We start from the raw sequence: 25257 nt of genomic DNA on the forward strand, positions 1-25257 counted from the left end.
ATGAATAATTCTCTAGAGAACACCATTTCGTTCGAAGAATATGTCCGGATGAAGGCGCGGACGGTTCCCCAGCACAGGATGAAGGAATTCCTGGACTCCTTGGCTTCCAAGGGCCCTGATGCGTTGCAAGAATTCCATCAGCCTCCCACCACGACTATGGTCTATCAGCAGGGGGGTAACTGCATTTATACAGACAGCACCGAAGTGGCGGGGTCCTTGCTGGAACTAGCCTGTCCGGTTACTTCAAGTGTGCAGCAACAGCAGGAGCAGCAGATACAGCAGCAACAGCAGCAGGTACAGCTGACCATCCTTCGTGTTTATAGAGTGAAATCAGAGCAATATGATAATCACTGTCTGATGTGCATTGCCCAGTGTTGTACTATATGTATTGATATAATGCAGAGGATGCTGCCCACAAAACCATCTTAAAGGTCTGACTTGCACATGGCTTTTACCCGGCACAGTTTTCCCTCTTATTACTTAAACCACAGTAAGGTCCTGTGTCGGGTACAAAGGGCTTATATCTGCACAGGGCTTCCATTTGACCACCTTCAGCATCGCTAGCAGTGGTATAGCTGACGTCAAATTTATTTTTTTCTATTTGTTTATTTATTACTTAAAATAACAAAATAATTGATGATACATCAGCTTCTCTGAAACATTACAGAAATGGAAACCGCCTGGAGACTGTGGTTGGAACTGTATGATATTTTTCCACTTGACTTTCAACATAGTTTTTTCATGAGCCAAGGCACGGTGATTTTTTTATTTTTTTTTTTTCTCTACTTCTGTAACGCAACGGCATAATACACAGAGCCGTGGCCCTTTTTTTTTTTTTTATTACTCATCGGAGGGAGATTGGGCTTACATTTACACCAAACTTCTGTGAGAATATTTTAGTATGCCCAAAAGTTTTACTTTTGTTTAGTTCAATGCAGTAGAGATGTTAGTGGCTGAGTTTCCATTGTCGCTTTCAGATTCTTGAAGCACTTACAAGGCCTTGGAATCCTCTCAGCACTTGCCCTCAACTGAATCGAATCAGCCTCTCCCCTGAGGGGTCCCAGGACTCTGGTATTTCAGAAGATTTGTTGGTTAGTTTCCCCTGTACAGACTAGAAGTGCTGATGTATACCCAAACAAATGTGGGTCGCTCCCAAAAAGATGAAAATAAGAATACTGTTTATAATCATGACCAGTTGACATTTTAAAATTTGTGTTGAAAATGGGGGTTTGTAGACATAAATTGCTTTATTTGCTAAATAAGCATGTTATATGTTACATGTTATATATTACCCCATTTGTTGGGATATGTTAAGTATTTATATAAATTTTCATAAAGGGTTCGTGGGCATTTTCCTTCTATGCCCATGGGGTATTTCTTTCTCTCTGAAAAACATTGATCAGTCTGGCCATGTTTCTGAGGCTAATCCTTTTCAGGGTTTCATTTTAGGGGTGGCCTGTGGTTTAGCTTTCTGACGGGGGCTTTCGCAGTCCAGCCTTCTGTGGAGCCAGGAGGGTGCCCCGTAGATCCCAAAACTATATCCTTACCTGAAGTAGATATCTCAGCCTTTAGACAAGTGTACTGTGTGGTATGTCCTCATTACAATTACATTTTGTGGTTGGATTGAATCTGTGACATCAGGAAGGAAACAGACCATAAATACTATAATCATAACATATTTTATTGAGTCACTTAGAGACACATGTCTGGTGAAACCTAGAAATAAATGCAGCTTATAGTTACTTTTCTATGTTTAAAATTAGGTGGTGGGGGATGAGAGTTGACTATCCTGTTTAAATACATTTAGTGGCAGTTAATTGTGTTTTTTTGTTTTTTTTTGTCATAACAATATGTTGTTCAAAATAATGAAAACCTGCAAATTTGCTCAATGTGGCGTAAAAGGGTCTGGAAAACATATCATAAAGCTCATATTACAGTAATCGTAAAAATTGAAGTACAAATGAAGACAGACATTACGTGTGTCATTGAAGCCCGAGGACTGTAACTTAAGATCCTAATGAGGAATTGCTTCATCATTTTACGAGACAGAATACAAATTAACATTAATGTGTTTCGGTCCTTAATTTGTTAATGAATAAATATTCTAATTTTGTGACCTGGAACAGGGCTTGTTTATTCCTGACGCGTTTTCAGGTTTGGAAAATATTGCAGCAAGTTACTGGTCTGGGGGAGTTGCCGTTGTCGGTCCTCAGTGTTTAATAGCATTACCAGTTCTGTCTGTCCTTTTTTCCCCTTCTTCTTTCTTCTCCTTTTCGGAAATTTCCGCTTCTGTTGTACTTAGTTTTTCAGTGTCTTGTGGCAGTGACACCATAAAGGGATTTTGTTTCCTCTTTAAACACAATAGAATGTAGCTTTTGTTTTTAGAGTTTTAGATCTAGGTAGCGTCAGAATGCTGGATGTAAATATCTGCTCTGTATTCTATTAAGTGCCGCTTTGTTTTGTGCAGGTACAACAGTCTCCCCAGCAGCTCTCTCCACAGCTCAGTGTTCATACATCTAATGATCAGTCGATCCAAGTTCAAGTACCGATCCAGGGCTCTGCACAGTCGCAAACTCCACAATCGGCGCAGTCACTACAGACTCAGTCCCTGCAGACCCCCAGCCCCTCTCAGCAACTTTCTAACTCCCAGTTACAGATCCAAGTGCAGCACGTTCAGGCTGGCCAGCAGATCCAGGCTTCCGACATCCAGGATGAACATATCCAGCACCAGCAAATCCAGGCACAGCTGGTTGCATCACAGTCCGTTGGCAGTGGCATACAGATATCTGCAACAGGAGCACTGTCACCCCCACCTACCCAGCAAGGCTCCCCGAGGGAAGGAGAACGTCGATCCAGCTCCTCCAGCGTCCTCCAACCGGTTAAGAAACGTAAAGTGGACATGCCCATCACTTTGTCGTATGCAATATCAGGCCAACCAGTTGCTGCTGTCCTGGCTATTCCCCAGGGGCAGCAGCAAAGTTATGTGTCCCTGAGGCCAGACTTGCTGACTGTGGACAGTGCTCACCTTTATGGTGCTGCTGGGACCATTACAAGCCCAACAGGAGAGACATGGACCATCCCGGTTTATTCTGCTAATGCCCGCAGTGATCTGCAACAGCAGAACATCACCCACATCGCTATCCCTCAAGAGGCTTACAATGCCGTCCATGTAACCGGCTCTCCCACCACTGTGGCAGCTGTAAAGTTAGAGGATGACAAAGACAAAATGGCCAAAAATGCTCATGAGGAGGCGGTTCAGACTTTGGCAAACTCCCTGTTCCCTGCCCAATTCATGAATGGGAATATTCACATTCCAGTGGCAGTACAGGCTGTGGCCGGGGCCTACCAGAATACAGCACAGACTGTCCACATATGGGACCCACAGCAGCAGGCAACATTACACGAGCAAGTTCAGCAGCAGCAACATCAGCAGCAGTTGCAGGTAACCTGTCACATGAGAGAGATGACGGTTGTTAAACTGGCTGTGCATGCTTGGGCTGTAGAAGTTAGGACTGAGAAATCTGTGAGCCAGCTTGATATTTTTAGGTCTGAGGGCAAGTAATACCCACCAAGAGCAATATAAAATAGCACAAAACATTAGGAATCATGGCTATATAAAATTCTTAAAGCTCTGCAGTTGTGGATCCTTGTATTCCAGCAATGCCTGTACTGTAAGAGTGAACACCGAACTACATTGAGGCTGCTTTGTGTTGCGCCTTCTGCTCTTGGCCTTGATTCTGTGCACATGTGACAAAATACATCACTGGGTACGCTACTCTGAGATTGGATGTGTTGCAAAAATCACTGCCTGTAGCGAGGCAGAAAACCTATAGCTCTTCACTTTTTTTAGAACTTCAGCTTCCACAATCTTCAGGAAAACCTTGGGCTTACTTAAATAAATAATTTGGCACAGTGTTTAATAATTCAAGCCAGGTTGCAATGACGTGTTATTGACAAATGACATTCATGCTGTGTAACAGCATTTGTGTCTTGGAGCATGCCTCATGTCCTACTGATTAATATAAGCTGATATGCAGTTGCAGCACAGACCTTGATTGTAGCTCACATTGCCACTTCGCAATGTAGAGAAAAGGAGCGCCACAGTATGTATCATGGCGTTGGCTCACTACATCGCAAAGGGTAATGTAAGTGTACCCAGCGCCACAACAGAGGTGTTGCGGTTTAGTCACCTGAAATGTTGGGGGTATGTTGAAGGTGCACAGGGGACTTTGCCACCAGCAACAGACAAATAGGTACAGGGAAGGCCATGAAAATTTAGCACGTTTGGGTGACTCCTAATAGTGTAGATTTTAGAATGCCCTCAAAAAAACCATTGTTTTGGGTACCCTCACCAATATTCAAATAAACATGGCTGAATCTGTTCTCTGTAATTCTCCTTTGTGAATTTTCTTTATTATTTTATGCAAATATAGGGCTTGAAAATAGATTCCCGGAGGTGCGAGCTAAGATGCATGTCATCATGTCTTTAGCTTGCCCTGCCCTGATTACGAGGTGGCACGCTGGGTACTAATTACTTGCTGTAATATTCCCGTGAAATCCTGGAGCAATGCATACAGTGTATACCTGCCCAGCCTTTTAACTGACTATATATATTAAGATGGTTAATTTAGTAATTTCCTTATGTTCAAATTCAGTTAAAAATTAAGACAAATGCCAGGAGACATGAATCCATGGCTCTTAGATTTTTAGGACTGGCTCCTAACTTTTTGTGCCATTTCATATTGATCTCTTCCTGGCACGTAAAAAAACATCAAGGTGGCTCTCAGATTTGCCCGTCTGGCTCCTAATTTTCACACAAATGTGTCCAGCAACAATATCTTGCGTACAGGCTTTAATCCAAGTGCCTTTTGATAGTTTGATGACTGAGATATGAGGTTTTCTGACCCTTACACTATATTATCGGGAGATTATAGATTATTATAGTCAGATTAATTGGTAACGGTTCTCCAAAGTGTGTTCTTTGATTTGACTACAGTTTGTGTATTTGTTACCTTTCTAATTATGCACGATAAGCAAAGTATAAGAGCAGCTACATTTTAGAATATCCAGTTGAACCTCAATAGTGCAGTCTTCTGTGTACCTCATGGTTTTAGGGATATCTCTACTGATTTGTCACATTAGACTCGGACATGGTAATTAATCCCCCTCTACTCATACAGAAACATTCCAGTTTGGGATTTGGGAAATGTTGAAAATACTTTCAAGGTCAGCATTAGTTGTCCAGACTATGATGCAGTTCAGGCAATATTTTAAGAGCAAAAATATCTCTCTGGTAATGAGTCACAAATTATATGTATTTGGTTTTCTGTCTTCGCAGGCTCAAGCAGTTCAGGTTACAGAGGTTGAGCAGCAACCCCAACCTTCCCCTGAAATAATGCTTCCCAATACCTTGAAACCAGAAGAGGGGCTTGAGGTGTGGAAGAACTGGGCACAGACCAAGAATGCTGAGCTGGAAAAAGATTCTCACAACAGATTAGCACCCATAGGAAGTATGATTATTTCCCTTAATAAACAATACCATCAGTAACTCATGAAAAAAACCATATATATCACTGGGTAGAAATTAAGATATGTTAGTCCCCGTATCAGGGTGCAGCAGTCAATTATAGCTGAGAGGGGAATTATCTCAATCTTTATACTTGGAAATATTATCGTTTCAGGGCGTCAGTTGCTGCGGTTTCAGGAGGATCTGATATCCTCCGCAGTTGCTGAATTAAATTATGGATTGTGTCTCATGACGAAGGAATGTCGGAATTCAGAAGGGGAACTGTATGATCCAGACATACTTTATTATATTTTTCTTTGCATTCAAAAGGTGAGAAAACATACTCTCTATCATGTCACTAGATATATCTGATAGGGTATCTTTGTAAACCGGTTAGCATGACCTGGGGTTCTCAAAAATAAGAAGGAATGTGAACATTTTGCATGGATCTTACAATTGGATTTCATTCTGCGCAATGATGTAAAAACTTGAAATTGTGTACGGATTCAAAATAGTTTGACTAAACTAGAATTGACGGACTAAGACAACACAATACATCAGGTAAAAATGGGCCTGCTTACAATATAGAAGTCAATTATAACTGAGTTTGTCAATCATGCTTTTTGATACTCACTGTTTTAAAACAGAGTTACTCCTTACCAGGAATGTTACATTGAATGTCTTACTGTTGCAAACATATATATATATACACAATCTTCCTTTATGTTTTAGTACCTTTTTGAGAACGGAAGAGTCGATGACATATTCTCAGACACGTACTACATGAAGTTCTCGGAGTGGCTTCACGTAGTTCTCAAGAACTTTCAGCCACGAGTTACGTCTCTTGGTAAGCATAAATATAACAGTATAGGCGGAAAATGAAAACTCCAATATATATTTAATGTATTTACATAGCATCCAAAATATACTTCAGCATACTGCTTCAAAAGGTATTACGAAACCCAGCCCAATTAAAAAAAATATATATAAATATATATTCTGACACTAATCTTGTAATGTGGAGTTCCTGGGGGCTCGTGGTGGTATTCAAACTTGTATGTGCGTTTGTTTTCAGGATACGTTATCCCCAGTCATGTAACTGAAGAGATGCTCTGGGAGTGCAAGCAGCTTGGGGCACACTCTCCTGCAACACTACTCACGACACTTATGTTTTTTAACACAAAGTAAGTTGCTCATAATTAAAAATGTAGAATGACAACGCTTTATGTATGACATTTACTAAGACTTTTAAACTATTAAAGCTATTACATGCACCCAGCAAACAAGCTGTCGTAATATTGGTTTGCCCCAACAGGTATTTTTTGTTAAAGACAGTCGACCAGCACATGAAATTAGCCTTTTCTAAAGTACTAAGGCAAACAAAAAAGAATCCTTCCAACCCAAAAGATAAGAGCACGAGTATCCGGTACCTGAAAGCACTTGGCATTTCTCAAGGAGGGCAGCAGAAAGGTATGTATTCCTACGATGTTCTGGAGTTCAAGAAACAGACCATTCCAAATGGTGCCGTTTGTTCGGTTTCCTCATGGTGCAAATAATAAACCCTGAAACAAAGCATATTGCTGAGATTTTTAATGTTGGAAGGATGAAGATTTTAAGAATAAATGAAGGATGTCAAGAAAGGTTGATCACTTTAGATTGAGGTGAATTAGACATAAATACATGGCCACCTATCAATATATAATATTATATAAGTATCTGTAAAACAGGCCTACTATGTCTCCTTTGACTTGGTCATCCTCAAATCTTTCAGGTATTCCAGTCACAGATGATATGTATGCAGAACAGACTGAGAATCCGGAAAATCCATTGAGATGTCCCATTAAACTGTATGATTTCTACCTCTTCAAATGGTACGTAAGGTATTCTGTAGTTTACTTTGCAAAGAGAATTGATAGGAGAGTTGTGTTTCAGCTCCTTCACTTCGGTATACTATATTAGGATCCAATATTGTCAAAATCTCCAGAAAACGCTTTAGTGGTTTTGGTTAAAACCAATGCTTTTGGTTGCCAGACCTGCACAGACAATTCACTATCCGGTCCTAAATTTCTGGATTTAATAAATTTAGAGAATGCTTTGTTACTTGAATACGCAAAGCGTCTGGCTGCAGCACATCTACTTATAGCAATGTCTTACATTTTCTTTTTTCTTTTCAGCCCGCAGAGTGTGAAAGGTCGAAACGACACATTTTACTTAACCCCAGAGCCCGTAGTGGCCCCTAACAGCCCAATCTGGTACTCTACTCAACCAATCAGCAGAGAGCAAATGGAACAGATGTTGACCCGAATTCTGATCATCCGAGAAATCCAAGAAGCCATTGTGGTTGCAAGTGCCAGCAACATGCACTAAATTATTTCCAGCCACATGTGATATGTAAAAGGAATCCTGTACAGACTTTTACACTAAAGAAGATGCCTACCTTTTTTTTTTTATTTTATTATAATTATTATTATTGGTGTAGTTATGGAGCCCCTTTTAGGCTTCTTATGTTTAAAATAAAGTATAAGAGAAAAACAACCATAATGTGCATCTTAAAAAAAAAAAAAAAAAAAAAAATTATTCAAAGATTTTGGAGTTCCAGATTATAAGACTAAATTGGTACTTGAAGACCTTTTTTAAATTCTTTAAGCGTGGGGGGTGGGTAGAAACATTTCACAAGTGAGAAGCTTTTGGGCAGACTCCATATGCTTTGAAGGAACATTGAATGGACTTTCTATGAAGGGAACTATCCATTTCTTTGGCTACCATATATACAAAGTTTTCTTCTGTTTTTCGTTACCAGTTCCCTAGTTTTATACAGTTACATATATATATAAATATATAGACATGTTTCAGAAACAATGATTCACGTTAACCTGAATATCGCATTTTGTTTTCTTTTGTGGCCCAGATGTCAAGGCCTTAAACTGCGGACATGTGAGCCTATGTAAATATCCTGTAATATAAACTTGTGTATCTGCTGCACATATCTCAATATTTCGCCATTGTTCTTATGCTCCTTGTTTTATTAAGAATGACAAGCACCTCTTTTTAACATGCGAGAATGGTGTTTTTATTTCAGGCTCGTAACCAATTTTTAAGTGTTGGGTATTAAGAAGACAAACAGCACTGGTTGTGCAGACCTGTCTCAGGGACACTTGCAACAATTTTATAAAAATGCGACAACCCTTTAATAACACATTTAATATTACCTGAATAATAATGGCACAACTTTGGGTTTATTTTTTATTTCAACAGAGCAAAAACATCCAGTTTCTTGGGCTTCCAAATATACTGATAGATTTAGCCATTTTAAGCTTTGTGTTCGAGTCTGCATTGTGTTGGCACACAGATATAAACTATTTCAGAGACAAAAAGCAGCTTATCCATACAATACATTTTTAACCCAAGTCGATTTGATATCTTTTGATGACTTTAGCTAAAATTATATATTTTTTTTTCTAGCTGTATCGCATTAGTGAATCTGCACCGATCATGCGCTCCCAGAAAAGCTGAAAAAAATATTTGTTCTGTGCACAAAGTAGTGCAATTTCTATATCCGATTATACTTAAACAGACCTGTCATCCATTCAGCTGGGGTCATAGGTCTGTATTAACATCCTTTAGAAATCTTTGATCCCCTTTTGTATACCCTAATTTTAACATATATTTTTATTTTGACATAATTATATATTAGAACATGTTTTGTTTCACTCGTGGAATATTCTATTAAGTGTACTTTCCGAATTATTGTAGACGGTTTTTGTGCCCCTAGTGTTTGCCCCCTTCCTGCAGGACTTCACGTTTTACACTTAATGTGAATTAGTGTGGAAGGGACAGCAAGTCTCTGACGGTAAACATTAATTATGTTAGTTTATAATGTTTCACACTATGAGCTAAAAAGAGGTTTAAATGAGAACTATTTTATTAACGCCAGTGAACGGACTCCATAGAGTGGATCGTTCTCAACTACTTGACAAGTGCAGACAAATGGATCTAGCCTGCTATCAGACAACAGGAGATAAGGAGAACTGACTTATAAAAAGCTAACTCACTAGAAACCATAAGAAATGAGGTAATGTATTACCTGTAGAGAAACAGCAAGCGTTTTAAGGGAATTTTGGAAAAAAATATTACAAATCTCTTTTTGTCCCCTTTTTTAGACAAATCATTTTTGAATCGCTTTCCAGGCATGTTATTGGAAAATGTTTCTGCAATTCCCTGTCTGGCTTTTAGTATAAAGAAAGTGTAGATTTTTAGGGAGGCAGAGTTTTCAGGTGCGATCATTTCACCATATTAAAATATGTCAACCAGTGAAAGATTGTGCTGTGATAATTATAAATCACTTTTTTTTTTAATAGAGGAAGTAAAAGTTAAGCATACTATTTGTTTTTACAGTTCTGATTAAGTCATCAGGTTCATATGATAAATATAAATCAAGTATAGAGAATAGTAAAGTTGCATTTCGAGTTCCTTACTATTGACGTTTAGAGTGAGTTTCTATTAATCAATATGCCTAACTTTGGAAAACGCATTAAGATGTTGCTATGCCTCCCTAAGCAGTTTATGATCAATAACATGGTGACGATATATATATTCAGTGCATGTATACAGGTTCCGTGTAAAGAAAGCAGGGAGTGTTGGCATATAAGTAGGGGCTTTGGGACCCTTTAATCAATGCAGGTAGTTACAGGTATCATTGACAGGGCAGAAATTCCCATTTCCCCCCAGCGATCAGGGAAGCGAACTCATTTACTGGCTTTGGAACGATGCTATTTCTGCTTCCCCAGTTCCCCTGTCCCCAGGCGCATGCACCCAGAGCGCGCACATGTGCTGGCGCCAGATTATGAGGTCAGCGTGGGCGGCGCTTCCTTGCCCTTTAAATGGCAGGCGCGCCGGGAGGTTTGGCCTCTTGTCGGGGAAGGCTCGGATCCGGCAGGGGTGGGAGGAAGCTGACACTCGTGCTTTCTGATCAGGCGCCTTCCTCCTGCTCCCTGCCCGCTCACCTCGTGCAACCGGCTTCCTTATAAAGCGTTCCCCAATGGCAGATTACCTGATCAGCGGGGGGACCAGCTATGTCCCTGATGATGGTCTTACAGCTCAGCAGCTCTTCGGGGCCGGCGAAGGACTCACCTACAAGTGAGTTGGGGGGTGCTGGGAAAACGTCCCCGGGGCATCATCTCCTGGAGGATAGTTCTAGATCGTCGTGTCCGGTGCTGGGCAACAGCGCCTCTACGGTTTGTTGGACAACAACTCCTCTGAATCTCAGGCAGACACGAGGGCTTGCTGCATTAGCTATCATTAGCCTCCGTCTTATTTTCAGCCCCTTCCCTGCATGACCTTCACCTGTCGCCCCGTTGAATAAAGCGCTCTATCTGTTATGACTCCGTTACAATGTATCTGCTCGTCTGCCCAGCCGGAGACACTTTGATTTAAATGACCTTTAATGTTACTTTGTCTTTGGACACGAATGATTAGCTGAACCCCGATATTAACTGCACACCGTGTGACGTCAAAGGTTTTAAGGGGAGTCTAATGCAATAATTCTCTGTTCTTTACCAAATCCTACATCTTGTATTAATTTACCCCAAATAACTGATTAGAAGTCCTGTTAAACCAAAGCGAACGGATGCTCCATGGTGAAGGGATTTTTAACCGCTTTATAACTGAGTGAGTTATCCCTCCCCATTATATCTTCACATAGTGTGTGGCTGATCGTTGATTGGCTAAGACAGCTTTGATAGGATGGGGATATTGCTGACTCTGCCACAGGCTGTCGCCTAGAATTTTCTGAACTGCTTACACTGCTTGATGGAGCATTTTAATTCAGGGACTTCCTTATAATAAAGACTGTGTGGCAGCGATTCCTTTTAGTGTCATATTATATGGTTGTATACAGCGCCATCATATTCCATAGCGCTGTACAATGGGTATGCTGCAGTGACCTAGGAAGTACTTGTGTCAAGTCTATTTTGGGGGCTCCTGTCATGCCTAGTAAAATATATGAAGTATTAAAATGGGGCGCTACACCCCTGGTTTACATAGCTGTTAACATATACTTTGCATATGTTTTTCTTATTCAAATCTCTTTTATTTGGAGGGCGCTGGTTGTCTTCCTGTCCCAAAGCGTTGCGGTGCTGACCGATTTCTGACAGATCTAATGTGGTCTCCCCCACCGCGTTTGCCAGCTGAATGGTCCTCTTGTTAAAATGACACCTGAGCGGTGACAAAGCCGGCAGAGCGTTAATCATAAATGGACTTTTGGCATCAAACTAGACAAGTTAATGCTATAGGTCGGTGTTCTGCAGAAGCCACGCGGAATCACGGGATGCGATGAATTTACGTGACTGACGTTGGGTCCCGGGCCTGACAAACCGTATCCGTATCCCAAACTGTCCTCCTGCTGTTAAAAAGCCCCACTCAAGACTGTCTGCCCCAGCAGGATTTTACTTTCCAAGTAAAAATCTAATGATCCCTTTTTTTTTTTTTCTTTCTTTAATATATTTTTATTCATCAACTACTCGAGGAATATTGCCCACAGCAGGTCACTAGCTGCATGGAATTAATGGGTTAAACATTCGGACGGTGTCCTGATTTGCTTTAATAAAAGGAAGTATTTCATAATAAAACAAAAACGTCTATGAAACAAAATAATTGACTTCGCTAAACGCTAATCTGGGTTAGGAAAGCACGTCAGAAAGAAACCGTAAAAGAGATCTTTACTCAATCGCTCCATGGATACGAGCGGAGACGATTGTGGCGCGTTTTAAAATAACTAAAAAATGAATCCATTTATTCTAGGATTTCTGTTTGTAAAATATCATGAATCGGAACTAAAGGCTCTAAACACACATTAAACGCGCGCCAGGGAATGTACTTCAGAGAGCCGACACCTGGAATTGTTTGGGGCTAATAACAGAAACTGTATCGTTCAAAGCCTATCGGGATATAATATTCCTTTGTTTCCGGCCACTGTGCGGACGATAACGTATAATATAGCGCGTGTGACTTAAACATACCATATGCCTATCCCGTACATATTTAAATTCCCTCACTGTATTACCCTCTTCCACTTCTACTGGGAGGCTTTTCCATTTATCTACCACCCTCTCTGTAAAGTAAAACTTATATTCCATCAAACCCTCTGGGTTTAGATTTTATCCTCTTGTTCTAACATTGCTCCTCTTTTGAGATCGGAAGTTCCATCCTGTACTTTGTTCAAATCCATTTAAATGTTTCTATCACCCCCCCCCCCTCTTCCTTCTGCTTATACTATGCGTATAAGTGAGTAGAAAAACATTACATGTAAACGTTTTCTAATCTGTACGTTTTCTACTTGTATGGACAAAAAGTTCAAAATTTTGTATTATTCATTTAATTCAACAACGCAAATTAATCACCAAGTTTACTTTTTTAATGCTGATAATTCTGAAAAATAATGCTAATTTTCTTTTATTTTTTTTGCGTTTATTTAGTGACTTCCTCATTCTCCCCGGGTACATAGACTTCACGGCAGATCAAGTGGTGAGTTAAAAATATTTATCCTGGAATTTTTTCTTTATTATTTACTGAGCTGACCCCCCCTCTCCCTTTGGTGGTGACAAGTTTTTAAATGTTTGTATCTGTAAGCAGATTGTAAAAATGTCTTCTCCAGGGATTGTATGTTTGTGAGAATCTGTATCTAACAAGAAATAAAATATATTTTTTTATGAAATTACCATTTACCATACAGAGACTTTCTACTTACAGATTCATTGGCTTTGTCCCATTTCTATGTTTTTAAGGACCTCACCTCTGCGCTCACCAAGAAGATAACCTTAAAGACCCCGTTAGTGTCCTCCCCGATGGATACTGTATCAGAAGCTAATATGGCCATTGCAATGGCGGTAAGACCTTAACATGAAGAATGATTGTCAGTAAGACCCTTTATTGCTGGAAGGGGTATCGCAAGCCCCTCAGACCGGAATCATTTTACATAGCGGAACATTACTTTTTTTCTGTGCTGTGCAAGTATCTAAATTTACCAAGAGATAAAGGATCTAAATGTTTGGGTTGTTTGTTTTTTTTAAATAAGCCAAATGGGGGAAGTATTTTCCCCTTGCACTCATCTGAGCAGGAAATTTGTATTCTACAATCCTCATAATTACTCCTGAATCCACGCTACTGAAAACGAGCAAAAGTCATATAGAGAAAGTTCTAGGAAGATAAAAACTGTGTTTTTAGAATGCCGCTGTGCGTCAATCATTTTTTAAGTGGCAACCCCCCCCCCCATTGTCTTTTTTTTTTTTTTCTCTTTTTCTGCCAAGTCCAAATCTTAAAGAAGTTTCTTTTTCGTTTAGCTTACAGGTGGTATCGGTGTTATTCATCATAACTGCACTCCGGAATTTCAGGCAAATGAAGTTCGGAAAGTGAAGGTAAGAGTATTGAATACCCTCTTCTTGCCGCAGAAAGTGGTAGATGCCGTCTACTTAACCCAACGTAACCCAGGAACTCATTTAAAAAAAAAATTCTCCGCAGAAATACGAGCAGGGATTCATCACAGACCCGGTGGTCTTAAGTCCTAAACACAGAGTCCGAGATGTGTTTGAGGCCAAAGCCCGTCATGGCTTCTGTGGGATCCCCATCACAGACAATGGGAAGATGGGGAGCAAGCTGGCAGGAATCATTTCATCCAGAGACATCGATTTCTTAACAGCCGAGGAACACGATCAGCTGCTTAGCGAAGTAAGTGAAATGTTTTAATTGTGTTTTTTTCCGGTTTGTAATTAAAGTTTTTTTATATTATTATTTTTAGTAGTTCTGTTTTATAAATTTATATGAAACTTTCTCTCCCCGCCCTTGTAGATCATGACCAGACGGGAGGATCTTGTCGTAGCTCCAGCTGGGGTCACTTTGAAAGAAGCCAATGAAATTTTGCAGAGGAGTAAAAAAGGTAACTTTTGGGGCCCTGTAGAATTCAAGTAGTTTAAAATAACATGAAATGGATCAGAAATCCGGCGCAGACAGGGTTAATGTTGTAATTGTGACTAGTATCTGAAAATGGAGGACTTTAAAATGGAATCTTTTCATAGGCGTACAGAGGCCCTTTATCACTCCCATCACTCCTGTGTGCCAATGGCCCTTTATCACTCCCATCACTCCTGTGTTCCAATGGCCCTTTATCACCCTTTTGTAATTATGTTACAGCCAGAAATGTCCTTGTTTTTCATGAAAACAGTTGAGTGACCCCAAACTTTTGAACAGTTGCGTTTCTGTATATATATATATATATATATATATGTGTGTGTGTGTGTATTTATATTTATATACACCGACTGACATTTTTGTTGTTAAGGCAAGTTACCCATCGTTAATGAGAACGATGAACTGGTAGCAATTATCGCTCGTACCGATTTGAAGAAAAACAGGGATTATCCGCTCGCCTCTAAGGACGCCAAGAAGCAGCTGCTGTGTGGGGCAGCCATCGGCACCCACGAAGATGACAAGTACCGTCTGGACCTCCTGGTGCAGTCCGGCGTGGATGCTGTCGTTCTTGTGAGTTTTACTTGCTGTCATTCCTATTAAACTCGCAGTATGGTGTTCACACTGAACAAGCGCACTCCGGATTTTAAAGAAGTAGCATTACGACTCAAAAATCGACTGAAACAAAGGCTTCCGTTCCAATTCCAGAGCTTTTAATAGACAAAAAAATGCATATTGATGATACATGTTTAACGTGCCAGAGCAGTTGCTTTTTTTGGCCAATTAGCCATTCGTGTCCTTGTTTGCTAAAGATGATGAGAGTTTGACTAACTGCTAATGGGGTCATCTTTACTCTGAGCATCGTAACTATTCATGTGCAAAAATGGTGGTCAAAACACTTTCTATACAAATGATTTATATATTATTAACAGAGTTATGTATAGATGTATAGATCAAGAGAAACTTGTTTTAATTTTGGTGACTGCGTATCTCGTTTTAAGATATTACACGGTACCACCTGACTTATCCCCGTTCCATAGCACAATGTGTAGGTTATGAAGGAACAGAATCTTTGGTTTATCCCTCCCCCGCTCTTGACCTATACACACGCTTGCAAAATTACAAATAGAATACTTGGAACGGGTTTGGGACGCGTGGAGAGCCGCACTCTGTTTAGAGGAGAATCTTGCAGAGTTGCCAGGATAACAGATCTGTGTTCCCGCTATCACATTACCCTGTAATCTGAGACCGTGTGCTCCGTGTCCGTGGTATCCGTACACTAAATGTATGTCTTTTCACGTCGTTTCAGGATTCTTCTCAAGGAAACTCCATTTTCCAGATAGACATGATAAAGTACATCAAAGAGAAGTACGCTGATCTGCAGGTCATTGCCGGAAATGGTAATAATTCAATGTGAATTGAGATAGGGGCTGTCTTTAGGAGTCCGCAGGAGCGGCGGCGAGCCCAATCGTTCCTTCCGCGAAGTGATTCCAATTGTCTAAAAGTAAACAAAGTAAATGCGGGATTACGTATTAAACCGCAGCAAAGATTTTACACGACTGTTAGCCGAGACGGGAAGTCCTTGCTATAAATAGGAGCCGTGTTCAAGGACATAGCGATCCGTGACACGCACACGCTCGGAAATGGAATGCGGGTTATGGCTGACGGACGCGCGCTTGACCCGGAGCCAGAGCCGATTCTTGGTGTCCAATTCCACTATCGTTCTGGTACCAAACACAGACTCGGGGCAGGCGACAGCTCTCTGCTCTTTACTATTAGAAAGACTCGCGTTATGTGCGTTCTATATAGATGATTTACACCTATGGAACAGCCAACGATTTTCCTCCCCCTTAAGTCATCTCTCACCTAAGTTGTTCGGAGATAAAGATCTTAGCTTCTCTATGGTAAAATAGTCCCTTACTTTTAAATGAAAGAGGGGGAAAGGAAGGAATTTCATGGCAGGAAACTGCTCTGATAATGCTGACCCTGCCACAGGCTGCCACTAGTCTAACCTTTCGTGATGCAAACTTTTAGGGTAAATATTTACACCGAGTGACGAGCTGTGTGCGTTTTTTTTTATTTTATAAAGGAATAAAGTTCCCCTCTAAGTTCTGCCTTTTGTTTCCTTTTTTGCAGTGGTGACGGCCGCGCAAGCAAAGAACCTGATCGACGCAGGCGCTGACGCCTTGAGAGTGGGGATGGGGAGCGGCTCGATCTGCATAACGCAGGAAGGTAATGCGCAGCTCCGCTCGACGTTCTAGTTTTGTACAGTAAATTTTAAGCATATTTTGGTGAGACATCTCAAAGTCTGTATTTTCGGATTATTTCAGCTCATTGTTTTATTGTGGCAGCTGACTTTTAAAGTTACTTTGAAAGATAGAATTTAAAGTAATAAATGTTGGTTTAAATTCTAAAGCCGGAACGCCTGCCTTTATAGGCGTCAATATGATCCAAAAAAACCCTGATTTGATCCAAAAGCGTTTGTCCGGGGGGGTCTTTCAGAGACAAGGTGTGGAAATCGCTGTCTTCTCTGCGGAAGCGCGTCTGGGCGCAGCCTTTTAAATGAATGTTTTTATTTTATTTATTTTTATTTTTCCGTTTAGCGGCACCCATGATTCCTCCAGACCTAAAGTCTCACAGCCCCAAATGCCCTTCTAATGTGACGGGCAGTTATAGTAAGTCACGATGCCCCAGTCATGTCCCCAGAGGCCGCGCCGTCCTGCTTGTCTGAGTACGGTAGATGTAGATTGCACTCGGGGTTTGGGGGCTTTGGGAAGCCGGCTACGTGTTTGTGGAGGCGGGGGGGGGCGGCCTAATGCGAAAGCAGGGTTCTAGATGACAAAACCCACCAACCTCAGCTGCTCATTAGTGGCTTTCTTCTTAATTGTTTCCTATCTAGAATAGGATCTAGAATACTCCTGAGCAAAAGGTCTTTTACTGGCAACGGGCGTTGGGCCAGCCGCAAGCCTGACATACGGAAACCAATGTTTTAAGAGGATACTGGGATTTTTTTTCTAGTTTAGAAACACTATTATCCTTTATTTTGTCCTTTTTAAAAATGGCCCTTGGCTGGAACAGATGAAGCCCCCTGCAGCAGATCACAAACAATAACCAGATTGAGATGTCTGCTGCGTGTATCTCTTATCTCTTTTTGAGTCAAAAACACTGCTCATCCACACCAGCTGATGGCCGGGGGTGATCAGAGTTGTAATCCAGCAGACGTACCGTATGACTTCTTGTTAGTCATTGGTGGGCATTTCATCGACTAGGTTCAATTTCTTTAAAAAATGCCAAAGCTTCTCAGTCTTTTTTTTTTGTTCTGAACCCTGCTTTTTTTGGGACGTGTGTGCACGGTTTTAAGCGTTGGGCACGTGCCTCTGGGAATTCATGACGCTATGAAATGATATACCCCGGAGCAGCAGCTGCCGCCACAGATCCTCATACAAAGGGCTGGTCTCTTCACATCTCTAAATATAAACTCAGTCAACTTCTAGCCTTTATACTCCGCAGCAGGGCTGCTCATCGTAAATCACATTAATACGTTCTATAGTTTGCTGGAGCAGGGTTGCGAGTGAATGTATAGGTCAAAGCAAGAGCCGACATAAACATTTTTTTTTCTTCAAATTTTTATTACGTTTTGTGTCTTTGTGATGTCGGTGTGCATCCCCTGGCATAGCATTTAATGTACATAGAATGCCAGGTAAAAATCACACTGATCCTTTGTATTGATCTATACACTGCTTGCTGTTCTGCTGAGGCAGCGGGATAGAAACACTTGTTTTTGGTGTCAAATCCCTTTAAACAGTGAGACCATCTCTTTAATGACTGCCCTGACGGACCCTTCTGGGGTCCTAAAGTTTTAGGCTATTTATCACTGATATGTGGTTTGATCTTTGCCTGCTCACCCACCCGGAGCCCCAAAATCAAGGAATATGCAGTGTTTTTTGCTCCAGAGTTTGGCCACCGAGCACTGAGATTGTGTTTGGATTACTAACGCTGCATGACCTCTTTTGTGCTTCCGTAAAGGGAAATTATCACGATTACTTTTCACGCCATCGGACATCACGTGCCTTTCGCTGAAGACCCACTGGCCATTTTTTGTTGCTAGCATCGCAGCAGGACCTTAGAGCGCCAGAACGACGCGACGATGTGTTGGATTTTGCCATAACAGAGGCCAACAAAATGAACGGAGCGAAAGAGATGGTGAAGGAAACCTTTTTTTTTTTTGGTTTCCCAGACCTTCTTTATAAATGGTCATTTTAACTCTGGAACTGCAAAGAATTCTGTATATAATCTGTATTTGTGTAAAGTATACTCATATACGTAATTTAAAGAAAATAAAAAGAAAGAAACATTTTTTTTGGAAGGGTATGATAATTTCCCTTGATTTGTAAAGCATGTTATACTGCGTTTCTGCAGGGAAACCTTTCATTATATGCAAAGATAAGACACCTGTATATACCGATCTAAATGTGTTATTAAGGTGAGTAAGGGTCTCGTGGGTAATATCGCGTGCGGTTCTTGGAGACTCTGTGGGAGTTCTGAATACCCTTTTTCGTGTGCTCTGTTCTGATCACCGAGCGGGAACCGGTATCGTGATCTGTGCTTCGCGTGTTACTACCGGCACCGCGTGGAGTAGACGTGATCTACTTTCCACAGTTGTGTTTTAAATGTCGGGATCCTAGTTCTTAAAACCTAGAATTGATGACGGAACTTTTAACACCTGATTACAAAAATGTGACCCGAGTACGGTGTGTGTAACCTTTAGGGACACCGTTATAATAGCGTTATAACAGGGTATAGCACCCACCCTCCTGACGGCTGTGATCGCGCGCGTACATCGATAACACTTGTCTGGAATTAAATCCAGCAACACGTGAAACCGGTTCGCGCGGCTGCATCAGGCCAAGAGGCGGACTGAATTTTAGATATAAAATACCTGCTTAATTTATCTTTTTCTATGTTTTTTTTACGCTGAGTGTTGGCCGCTTTGTTGCCTCGATGTAAATGTCCTGTTTTGTGTTTCTGCTGCAGTGCTGGCATGTGGCCGACCTCAGGCTACGGCCGTCTACAAAGTCTCGGAGTACGCCAGAAGATTTGGTGTTCCTGTGATAGCAGATGGGGGAATTCAGTCTGTTGGACACATCGCGAAAGCCCTGGCCCTCGGTGCCTCCACAGGTAACCATCTAACCCGTCATCGATTCGGCAGCAAGAAAAGCTTTTAAATATATATTTATTATTTCAATAATTCAACTGCAGCTGGCGTCTTTGTAATAATCCCTTGAGCTCTTAAGTGTGATGTTAACTTGATGGGTCTTTGGCTTTCAGTCATGATGGGTTCCCTGCTGGCTGCCACCTCTGAAGCCCCAGGCGAATACTTCTTCTCCGACGGCATCCGACTAAAGAAATACCGCGGCATGGGATCTCTGGACGCCATGGACAAAAACGTGAGCAGCCAAAAGAGATATTTCAGGTGCGTCTCCTTTTGTGCTCTTGAATTCCAGTCTTTAGCGTTTGAGTCGTCTCAAAAACCAGTACGGACGCCCAACTTCTGGTTAAGGTAGTAACTGCTTCACCCGCTGAAATTCACCCCAGGTATACTCCTGAGCCTATTAACATGCGCAATACCTGTGTGGGTACAGAGTGAGTACTAAGTATTTATGGACTCTTCCCCATCTTCTACAGCGAGGCGGATAAAATCAAAGTAGCCCAAGGTGTGTCCGGTGCTGTGCAGGACAAGGGATCCATCCACAAGTTTATTCCTTATTTAATTGCTGGAATCCAGCATTCCTGCCAGGATATCGGCTCCAAAAGCTTAACTCAAGTCAGGTATGTGCAAGTTTACACCAAGTATATATGTGTGTGTATGTATATTATATATATATATATATATATATATATATATATATATATAATTTCACTAAGCGTAATACGTTAATGCTATACATTTTATGTATTACGTATTATAGAATTTCTTAAACTTTTAGTACTCAGACTGCAAATAATAAACAAAATAAGTGGATACAATTACTCCGGACGACATGTTGGCGCATAAACAATGTTTTCAATATTATAAAGGAAATACAGCTGTGAAAACTAAATTAGACTTAAATGTTTTAATTTTTGCTTCAGATTTGGAAGCCTTATGTTCAAGAGCTCCTTAGACATGTTATATACTTTTACATCGAAGCAAATGTTGGAAATTTTTTCCAGGGCGATGATGTATTCTGGTGAACTTAAATTTGAAAAGAGGACGATGTCTGCGCAGGTGGAAGGCGGGGTGCATGGGCTCCATTCGTAAGTATTTGATGACATGAAAAAGGGGTTCAGCCTGTCCCAACACTTCCACAGCCCGAGACCCCAATCCTAATTTACTTTTGGGGACATGATTGAATAGTATAGAAAATGTTTTGTCCCAGTGATCTGTTTACCCTTGCAGGTTTCTTACCAAAAGACTATCGCACATTCAGCATGTTCAAAGTCCACTCTGTTCGTCTCTGTATACCTTATCCATAGGATGGGGGGCTGCTAACAGGACTTGGATGCTTTTGGGGGGAGGGGATGTGTCTTTCCCTCCTATGAAACTCATTAATAGCATAACGTGCTGTGTTTGTGTTTTAGGTATGAGAAAAGACTGTTTTAGGGAGCCTGAACATTCCCGTTGCTTCATCACCCATCACCTTACAGCAGAGAACGTTCCTCTCCGACCTAAACACGCGTGTCCAGGAGCTACAGTTACAGCTGCCTTCTTACATCTCGCAGGGGCACTTACCATATAAATACCCATAATCACAACTGCATGTGAGGTTTACACCAGGTACTGGTTTTATTGTACGCAAAGCTACAGGGTAGATCTAGAAACCGATAAAAAAAAATAAAAATGGATGTAATAAGTGCTGCCCCCCTGTCTACCCCCAGATGCTAAAACCTGCGACCATCGTCACATATCCAAAACACTTCAAACTATGCTGTTCTGATTAGAGGAACCCCTAAACCTGCGTACCTGGATCAGAACCCCATATCTACTAAATGCGTAGCTTTTTACAGCATTGTAATTCAGTGCCAGATTTATTGGGTTGTGAATCGTGTGCTACTCTTACAGAGGGTGTGGGGTGGTGGCAGAACAGTTTAGGTGATAAGTGTTCTTTTCAAAAACAACGACTACTGTGTGTTTCATTATTACGCTGTTTTTTATATGTAAGATGGTATGACACCCGTCAATAAAAAAATATCTGCCGCAAGTTACATGACTGTCCGTTTCCTCGCCTGTGTTTGACAGTCTGTCGGGTTCTATGCAGATCTCCTGTCTGTTGTTGGGGGAATCAATGCGGCTCCCGTCACCCGGCCTTCACTGTTCAGGAAGTTAAAAGTTGCGCATGCGTTGGCCTGGGGAGAGCAAGGAAAGACTTGTTAGGCCTATACAAGTAGCGGTGGTGGTGGTATGGAAACTGGCGCTGTATCACCAGGTCACAATATGTAAGTCCAATATTCACATCCATCTTATGATCCATGACCACACAGCTCATTAACGGGACTGGTTTGGGCCAAACAAAACAGTCGAGTACGCTGACCACCCTCCAGTATTTGACATAAAGGAACAACAGAAGCTTGCAGTTACATTAATAGGGAGGCTGCATCAAATGTAGCTACCATGGAAAACCTGACCCAACACCAGTCTTTACAAGCTGAGGCCACAAAGCGTGAGCTACTGCAAATTCTCTTACTGTTTACTGCCTCGTAACATACATACATACATACATAATACATACGTACATACAGTATAACATTTACCAAGCCCATAATGTCGTGTTAAAGGTATCGCCATAGTAAACTGTTGCTATTATAATTATGACAGACAAACCCTAACAGAAGCAGGTGGTTGGATGGAATGGGGTTAAAGGACAAATAAACGTTTTCTTATCACATTATATGCCACTCAAAACCAGACTTTCCAGCCAGTCCAAAACCGCAGCATGACCCAAGGAGGCTTGATGTGATTTCTGAGCCCTGGTTTATTCCATCGCTATCCTGCCTGGGTAGTATTAGGTTTGGTTCTGTTTCAGTAGATGACTCCCACAAACGAAGCAGTAGAAATTCCAATACAAAAAGCTGCATCACTCCGTCTGCATTGTTCTCATGGTCTTGGCATTAGGAGGGCATTTCATTTAATACCATTTTAGCATTGATTGAATGTGGTTTTATTCTCACCGTATCTTGCACCTCGACCGCTACACCTTTCTGTCTCATGAACTTAAGAATGGCCGGGTCTAACCTCTCCACTCTGTCTCCAGTTCCCAGAACCAGGATTTCTAGAAGGAAAAAAAGACGAAAGATAGTGGGTGACAAGTCCAAAATGACATGAGACTTGCCTGTATATGAACAGTATGTCTAAATACACAGCTCTCCCCTTCCTTTATCAATTAAAAGGTTATTACCTATCCTGGGAACCAGCATGTGGAATAAGGAAAGACTTTCCACCAAGATGTCTTTATGGGAACCAACCTACAAAGAAAGTACAGACATTCAACACCAGATTCTTACTTCAGATAATGACCGGGAAAAGGGATTCATCCCTAAAACATCTTCAGCCAACTTGCAGCAATAACCCCTCGGTTACATTGAAAACTCTGAAAATATCTCATTATACTGCGCTGCAGAATCTGATGGCGCCATATAAATCAATACATGATAACACAAGCATGGAAAGGCATCCCAAGGGTCCCGCCGGAGACAAACCCTAATAAGAGGGGCTCAGGGTCTGTTTGTGCATTTATTACGTAGACATGTGTAGAGCTGTTCTATTTGCAGTAATTTTGTGTTTAGTAAATATTTGGTTTATATGAATATTGGTTAAGAAGCTGAGGGAGACCACGTACACACATTCACTCTATATGTTTCCATCGCGGGGAGCGTTACCTATAGTCAGCCTGAATATTGCCCAAGGCTCGGGGTGGGATCGATATTCACTCCATGTAATAATCTCAAATTTATGGTAAAGCTTCTCCAGGTCAGAACCCCCACCCCCCACCCCGTGCACTGCAATGGGGACCGTATCAAAACTTATAGGGACCGCTCAGCTACCATAGGCATTATTGTCCACATGATGGCTGAAGTCCCTTTAAAGTAATAAAAATGACTGGACTTACATTCCATTGTAGAATTGCTTTCGGGATAATAGCGCAGGGCCCCACCACTCGGTCACCGTTGATGATAAATCCCTGACGGCTGACACTTTCGATAAACATGACGTCAGAGGAGTCCCTCTCTAGAACAGACACTGTGGTCTTCTGATAGATCTCATCATCCGACGGCGCGAGGCGGTGAGATCGAGATGGCTGCCTGCGGTGGAATAAAATAGAAATGAATGATATACGAGATTAGATCAAGCTGCCGGGTTCCGTTCCAGTTTTCATGTGCACTTTGATACATATGACCGCTGCGCAGTCCCTTTAAAGTCGTTGCATTTGCCCCTTTCCTCACCCCCAGCTAGTTGCTGTGAAGGACATGTTTTTGGCTGAACCCTGCATGTGATACATTCACCTCGAGTCCAGAGCCGCCATGGAAACGCTGCCGACGGGGAGTCTTTCTCGGACTCCCATATGCATGGGCAGAAAGTGTTTTCATTGATTACAATGGAAGCACTTTCCTGCGAGGGATTGTCTGCTTGCTGGGGAAGCACACCCAGGAACTGTTCAGGTTTTGCTTGGAGACTCCAGGTGAAGCACAACTTCTCCGGGTCAACACGTGGGAAACTGTGGCTTGCAGGAGCGGCGTTGTGGCGCACCCCACTAGCTGCCCACTTACACTCCAGCAACACAACGGCATCGGGACCGCCAACCAATGTCAGCGGGATCGCCCACCCGCACTCCACAAAGGATGGACTCCGGGTAGCCGGAGCCTGAAAGTTCACAGGCACGGTGGCAGGAATAGTTGGATCACGGAGCAGGACTGCATCTTCTTTGCCAGGTAAGCATTTTTTTGTAAGTATGCGTATTAACGTACTCAAGAGTTTTTAATACGCATTCTTCCATAGCGGGGTGTCAGCTTTGTGAGCTGTAGGCAAGGACCATGTCCGTTAGACCTACCGTGTATATGCTGTCAGCGCAGACCCGCACAGTTTCCACCTGGAAGCCGACGATCGTAGCAGGGGTACCCCGAGAGACGCCAACGCAGCCATGCCTCGGTGAGCTCCCCGAATCCTGCAGGAAACAGTCATACGTTATAAAAATGAGGGGAGCGTCTGGGATAAATCCTCCTTTAATGTAATAAGTACAAGACGTACACAAAACAGAAACATACAAAGCATACACGGTCCCTGATCCTCTGTACGGGTGACCCATCAGAGGCTTATACAAAACCCCTCGGCTGCGGGGTCCTTACCTGTGTCACCGGCACCTGCCGTCGGACGAGCTACCCGTGCCAGAAAAAGCGAACGAGAATAACATAACTTTTTTCTTTTTATTTAAGTCACCATGCCTTTAAAATCTGTGACAGGTGCAAGAAACCGTACTTATTTAGTCCTGTAAATAACCTCATTATAGCAGTTATTACACCATCCACCCCCTGACTTACTAATTTCTGTCCGCAGTGGGTGAGCGATCACCTTAAATACAACGCAAAAAATTATTATTATTATATTTTATTTACATAGACAACCCGATACATTAGGAAGAGACTGACTGCTATATCTGCATATCACATAATTCTAATATCTACAAATAAAATAAGTATATGTGCAAACAGCAGAGATATTCTACGGTGCAAAACTATCTGTATATCTGTCAACAAACATA

General features: G+C 41.7%; 3 protein-coding genes across 7 annotated transcripts; 2 read left to right on the top strand and 1 right to left on the bottom strand.

The window, feature by feature from the left end:
* LOC149272813 (transcriptional regulator QRICH1-like) lies at positions 1–7873 on the top strand. The gene is made up of 9 exons (XM_089506705.1): positions 1–315; positions 2468–3469; positions 5339–5510; positions 5682–5836; positions 6239–6353; positions 6582–6690; positions 6822–6976; positions 7287–7377; positions 7681–7873. The coding sequence occupies exons 1-9, from the start codon at positions 1–3 to the stop codon at positions 7871–7873; spliced, it is 2307 nt and encodes a 768-aa protein (XP_089362831.1).
* A 2662-nt stretch (positions 7874–10535) lies between these two features.
* On the top strand, positions 10536–21107 carry LOC149272814 (inosine-5'-monophosphate dehydrogenase 2). Of its 5 annotated transcripts, XM_089506695.1 has the most exons (15): positions 10545–10642; positions 12979–13027; positions 13288–13389; positions 13843–13917; positions 14021–14227; positions 14348–14435; positions 14838–15037; positions 15774–15864; positions 16601–16696; positions 17068–17139; positions 19499–19642; positions 19793–19937; positions 20150–20293; positions 20678–20761; positions 21086–21107. In XM_089506695.1, exons 1-15 carry the CDS (start codon positions 10545–10547, stop codon positions 21105–21107), a joined length of 1617 nt encoding a protein of 538 aa, XP_089362821.1. The 5 variants fall into 5 exon arrangements, with proteins under 5 accessions (XP_089362825.1, XP_089362821.1, XP_089362823.1 ...); XM_089506699.1 differs by lacking the exon at positions 17068–17139 and having other exon boundaries at positions 10536–10642; XM_089506697.1 differs by lacking the exon at positions 17068–17139 and having other exon boundaries at positions 13843–13902.
* Positions 21108–21754: 647 nt separating this feature from the next.
* On the bottom strand, positions 21755–24641 carry LOC149272815 (NADH dehydrogenase [ubiquinone] 1 alpha subcomplex assembly factor 3-like). The gene is made up of 5 exons (XM_089506692.1): positions 24550–24641; positions 23611–23803; positions 22900–22966; positions 22673–22773; positions 21755–21850 (listed from the first exon to the last, which is right to left on the bottom strand). Exons 1-5 carry the CDS (start codon positions 24639–24641, stop codon positions 21755–21757), a joined length of 549 nt encoding a protein of 182 aa, XP_089362818.1.
* Between the last annotated feature and the right edge of the window lie 616 nt (positions 24642–25257).

Source organism: Sceloporus occidentalis, unplaced genomic scaffold (assembly GCF_023333645.1).
Source record: "Sceloporus occidentalis isolate IW3139 unplaced genomic scaffold, rSceOcc1.0.p SCAF_416, whole genome shotgun sequence".
Classification (NCBI taxonomy): domain Eukaryota; kingdom Metazoa; phylum Chordata; class Lepidosauria; order Squamata; family Phrynosomatidae; genus Sceloporus; species Sceloporus occidentalis.

Excerpts from the sequence above, each read along its gene's own strand:
- LOC149272813 (XM_089506705.1), top strand. The coding sequence starts at position 1 with ATGAATAATTCTCTAGAGAACACCATTTCGTTCGAAGAATATGTCCGG. Across the intron at positions 316-2,467 it reads TACAGCTGACCATCCTTCGT|GTACAACAGTCTCCCCAGCA; the intron begins GTTTATAGAGTG and ends TGTTTTGTGCAG. Across the intron at positions 5,837-6,238 it reads TTTTTCTTTGCATTCAAAAG|TACCTTTTTGAGAACGGAAG; the intron begins GTGAGAAAACAT and ends TTTATGTTTTAG.
- LOC149272814 (XM_089506695.1), top strand. The coding sequence starts at position 10,545 with ATGGCAGATTACCTGATCAGCGGGGGGACCAGCTATGTCCCTGATGAT. Across the intron at positions 13,390-13,842 it reads ATATGGCCATTGCAATGGCG|CTTACAGGTGGTATCGGTGT; the intron begins GTAAGACCTTAA and ends TTTTTCGTTTAG. Across the intron at positions 14,436-14,837 it reads TTTGCAGAGGAGTAAAAAAG|GCAAGTTACCCATCGTTAAT; the intron begins GTAACTTTTGGG and ends TTTGTTGTTAAG.
- LOC149272815 (XM_089506692.1), bottom strand. The coding sequence starts at position 24,641 with ATGGCTGCGTTGGCGTCTCTCGGGGTACCCCTGCTACGATCGTCGGCT. Across the intron at positions 23,804-24,549 it reads GCGCTGACAGCATATACACG|GCAGCCATCTCGATCTCACC; the intron begins GTAGGTCTAACG and ends ATTCCACCGCAG. Across the intron at positions 22,774-22,899 it reads CATGCTGGTTCCCAGGATAG|AAATCCTGGTTCTGGGAACT; the intron begins GTAATAACCTTT and ends TTTTCCTTCTAG.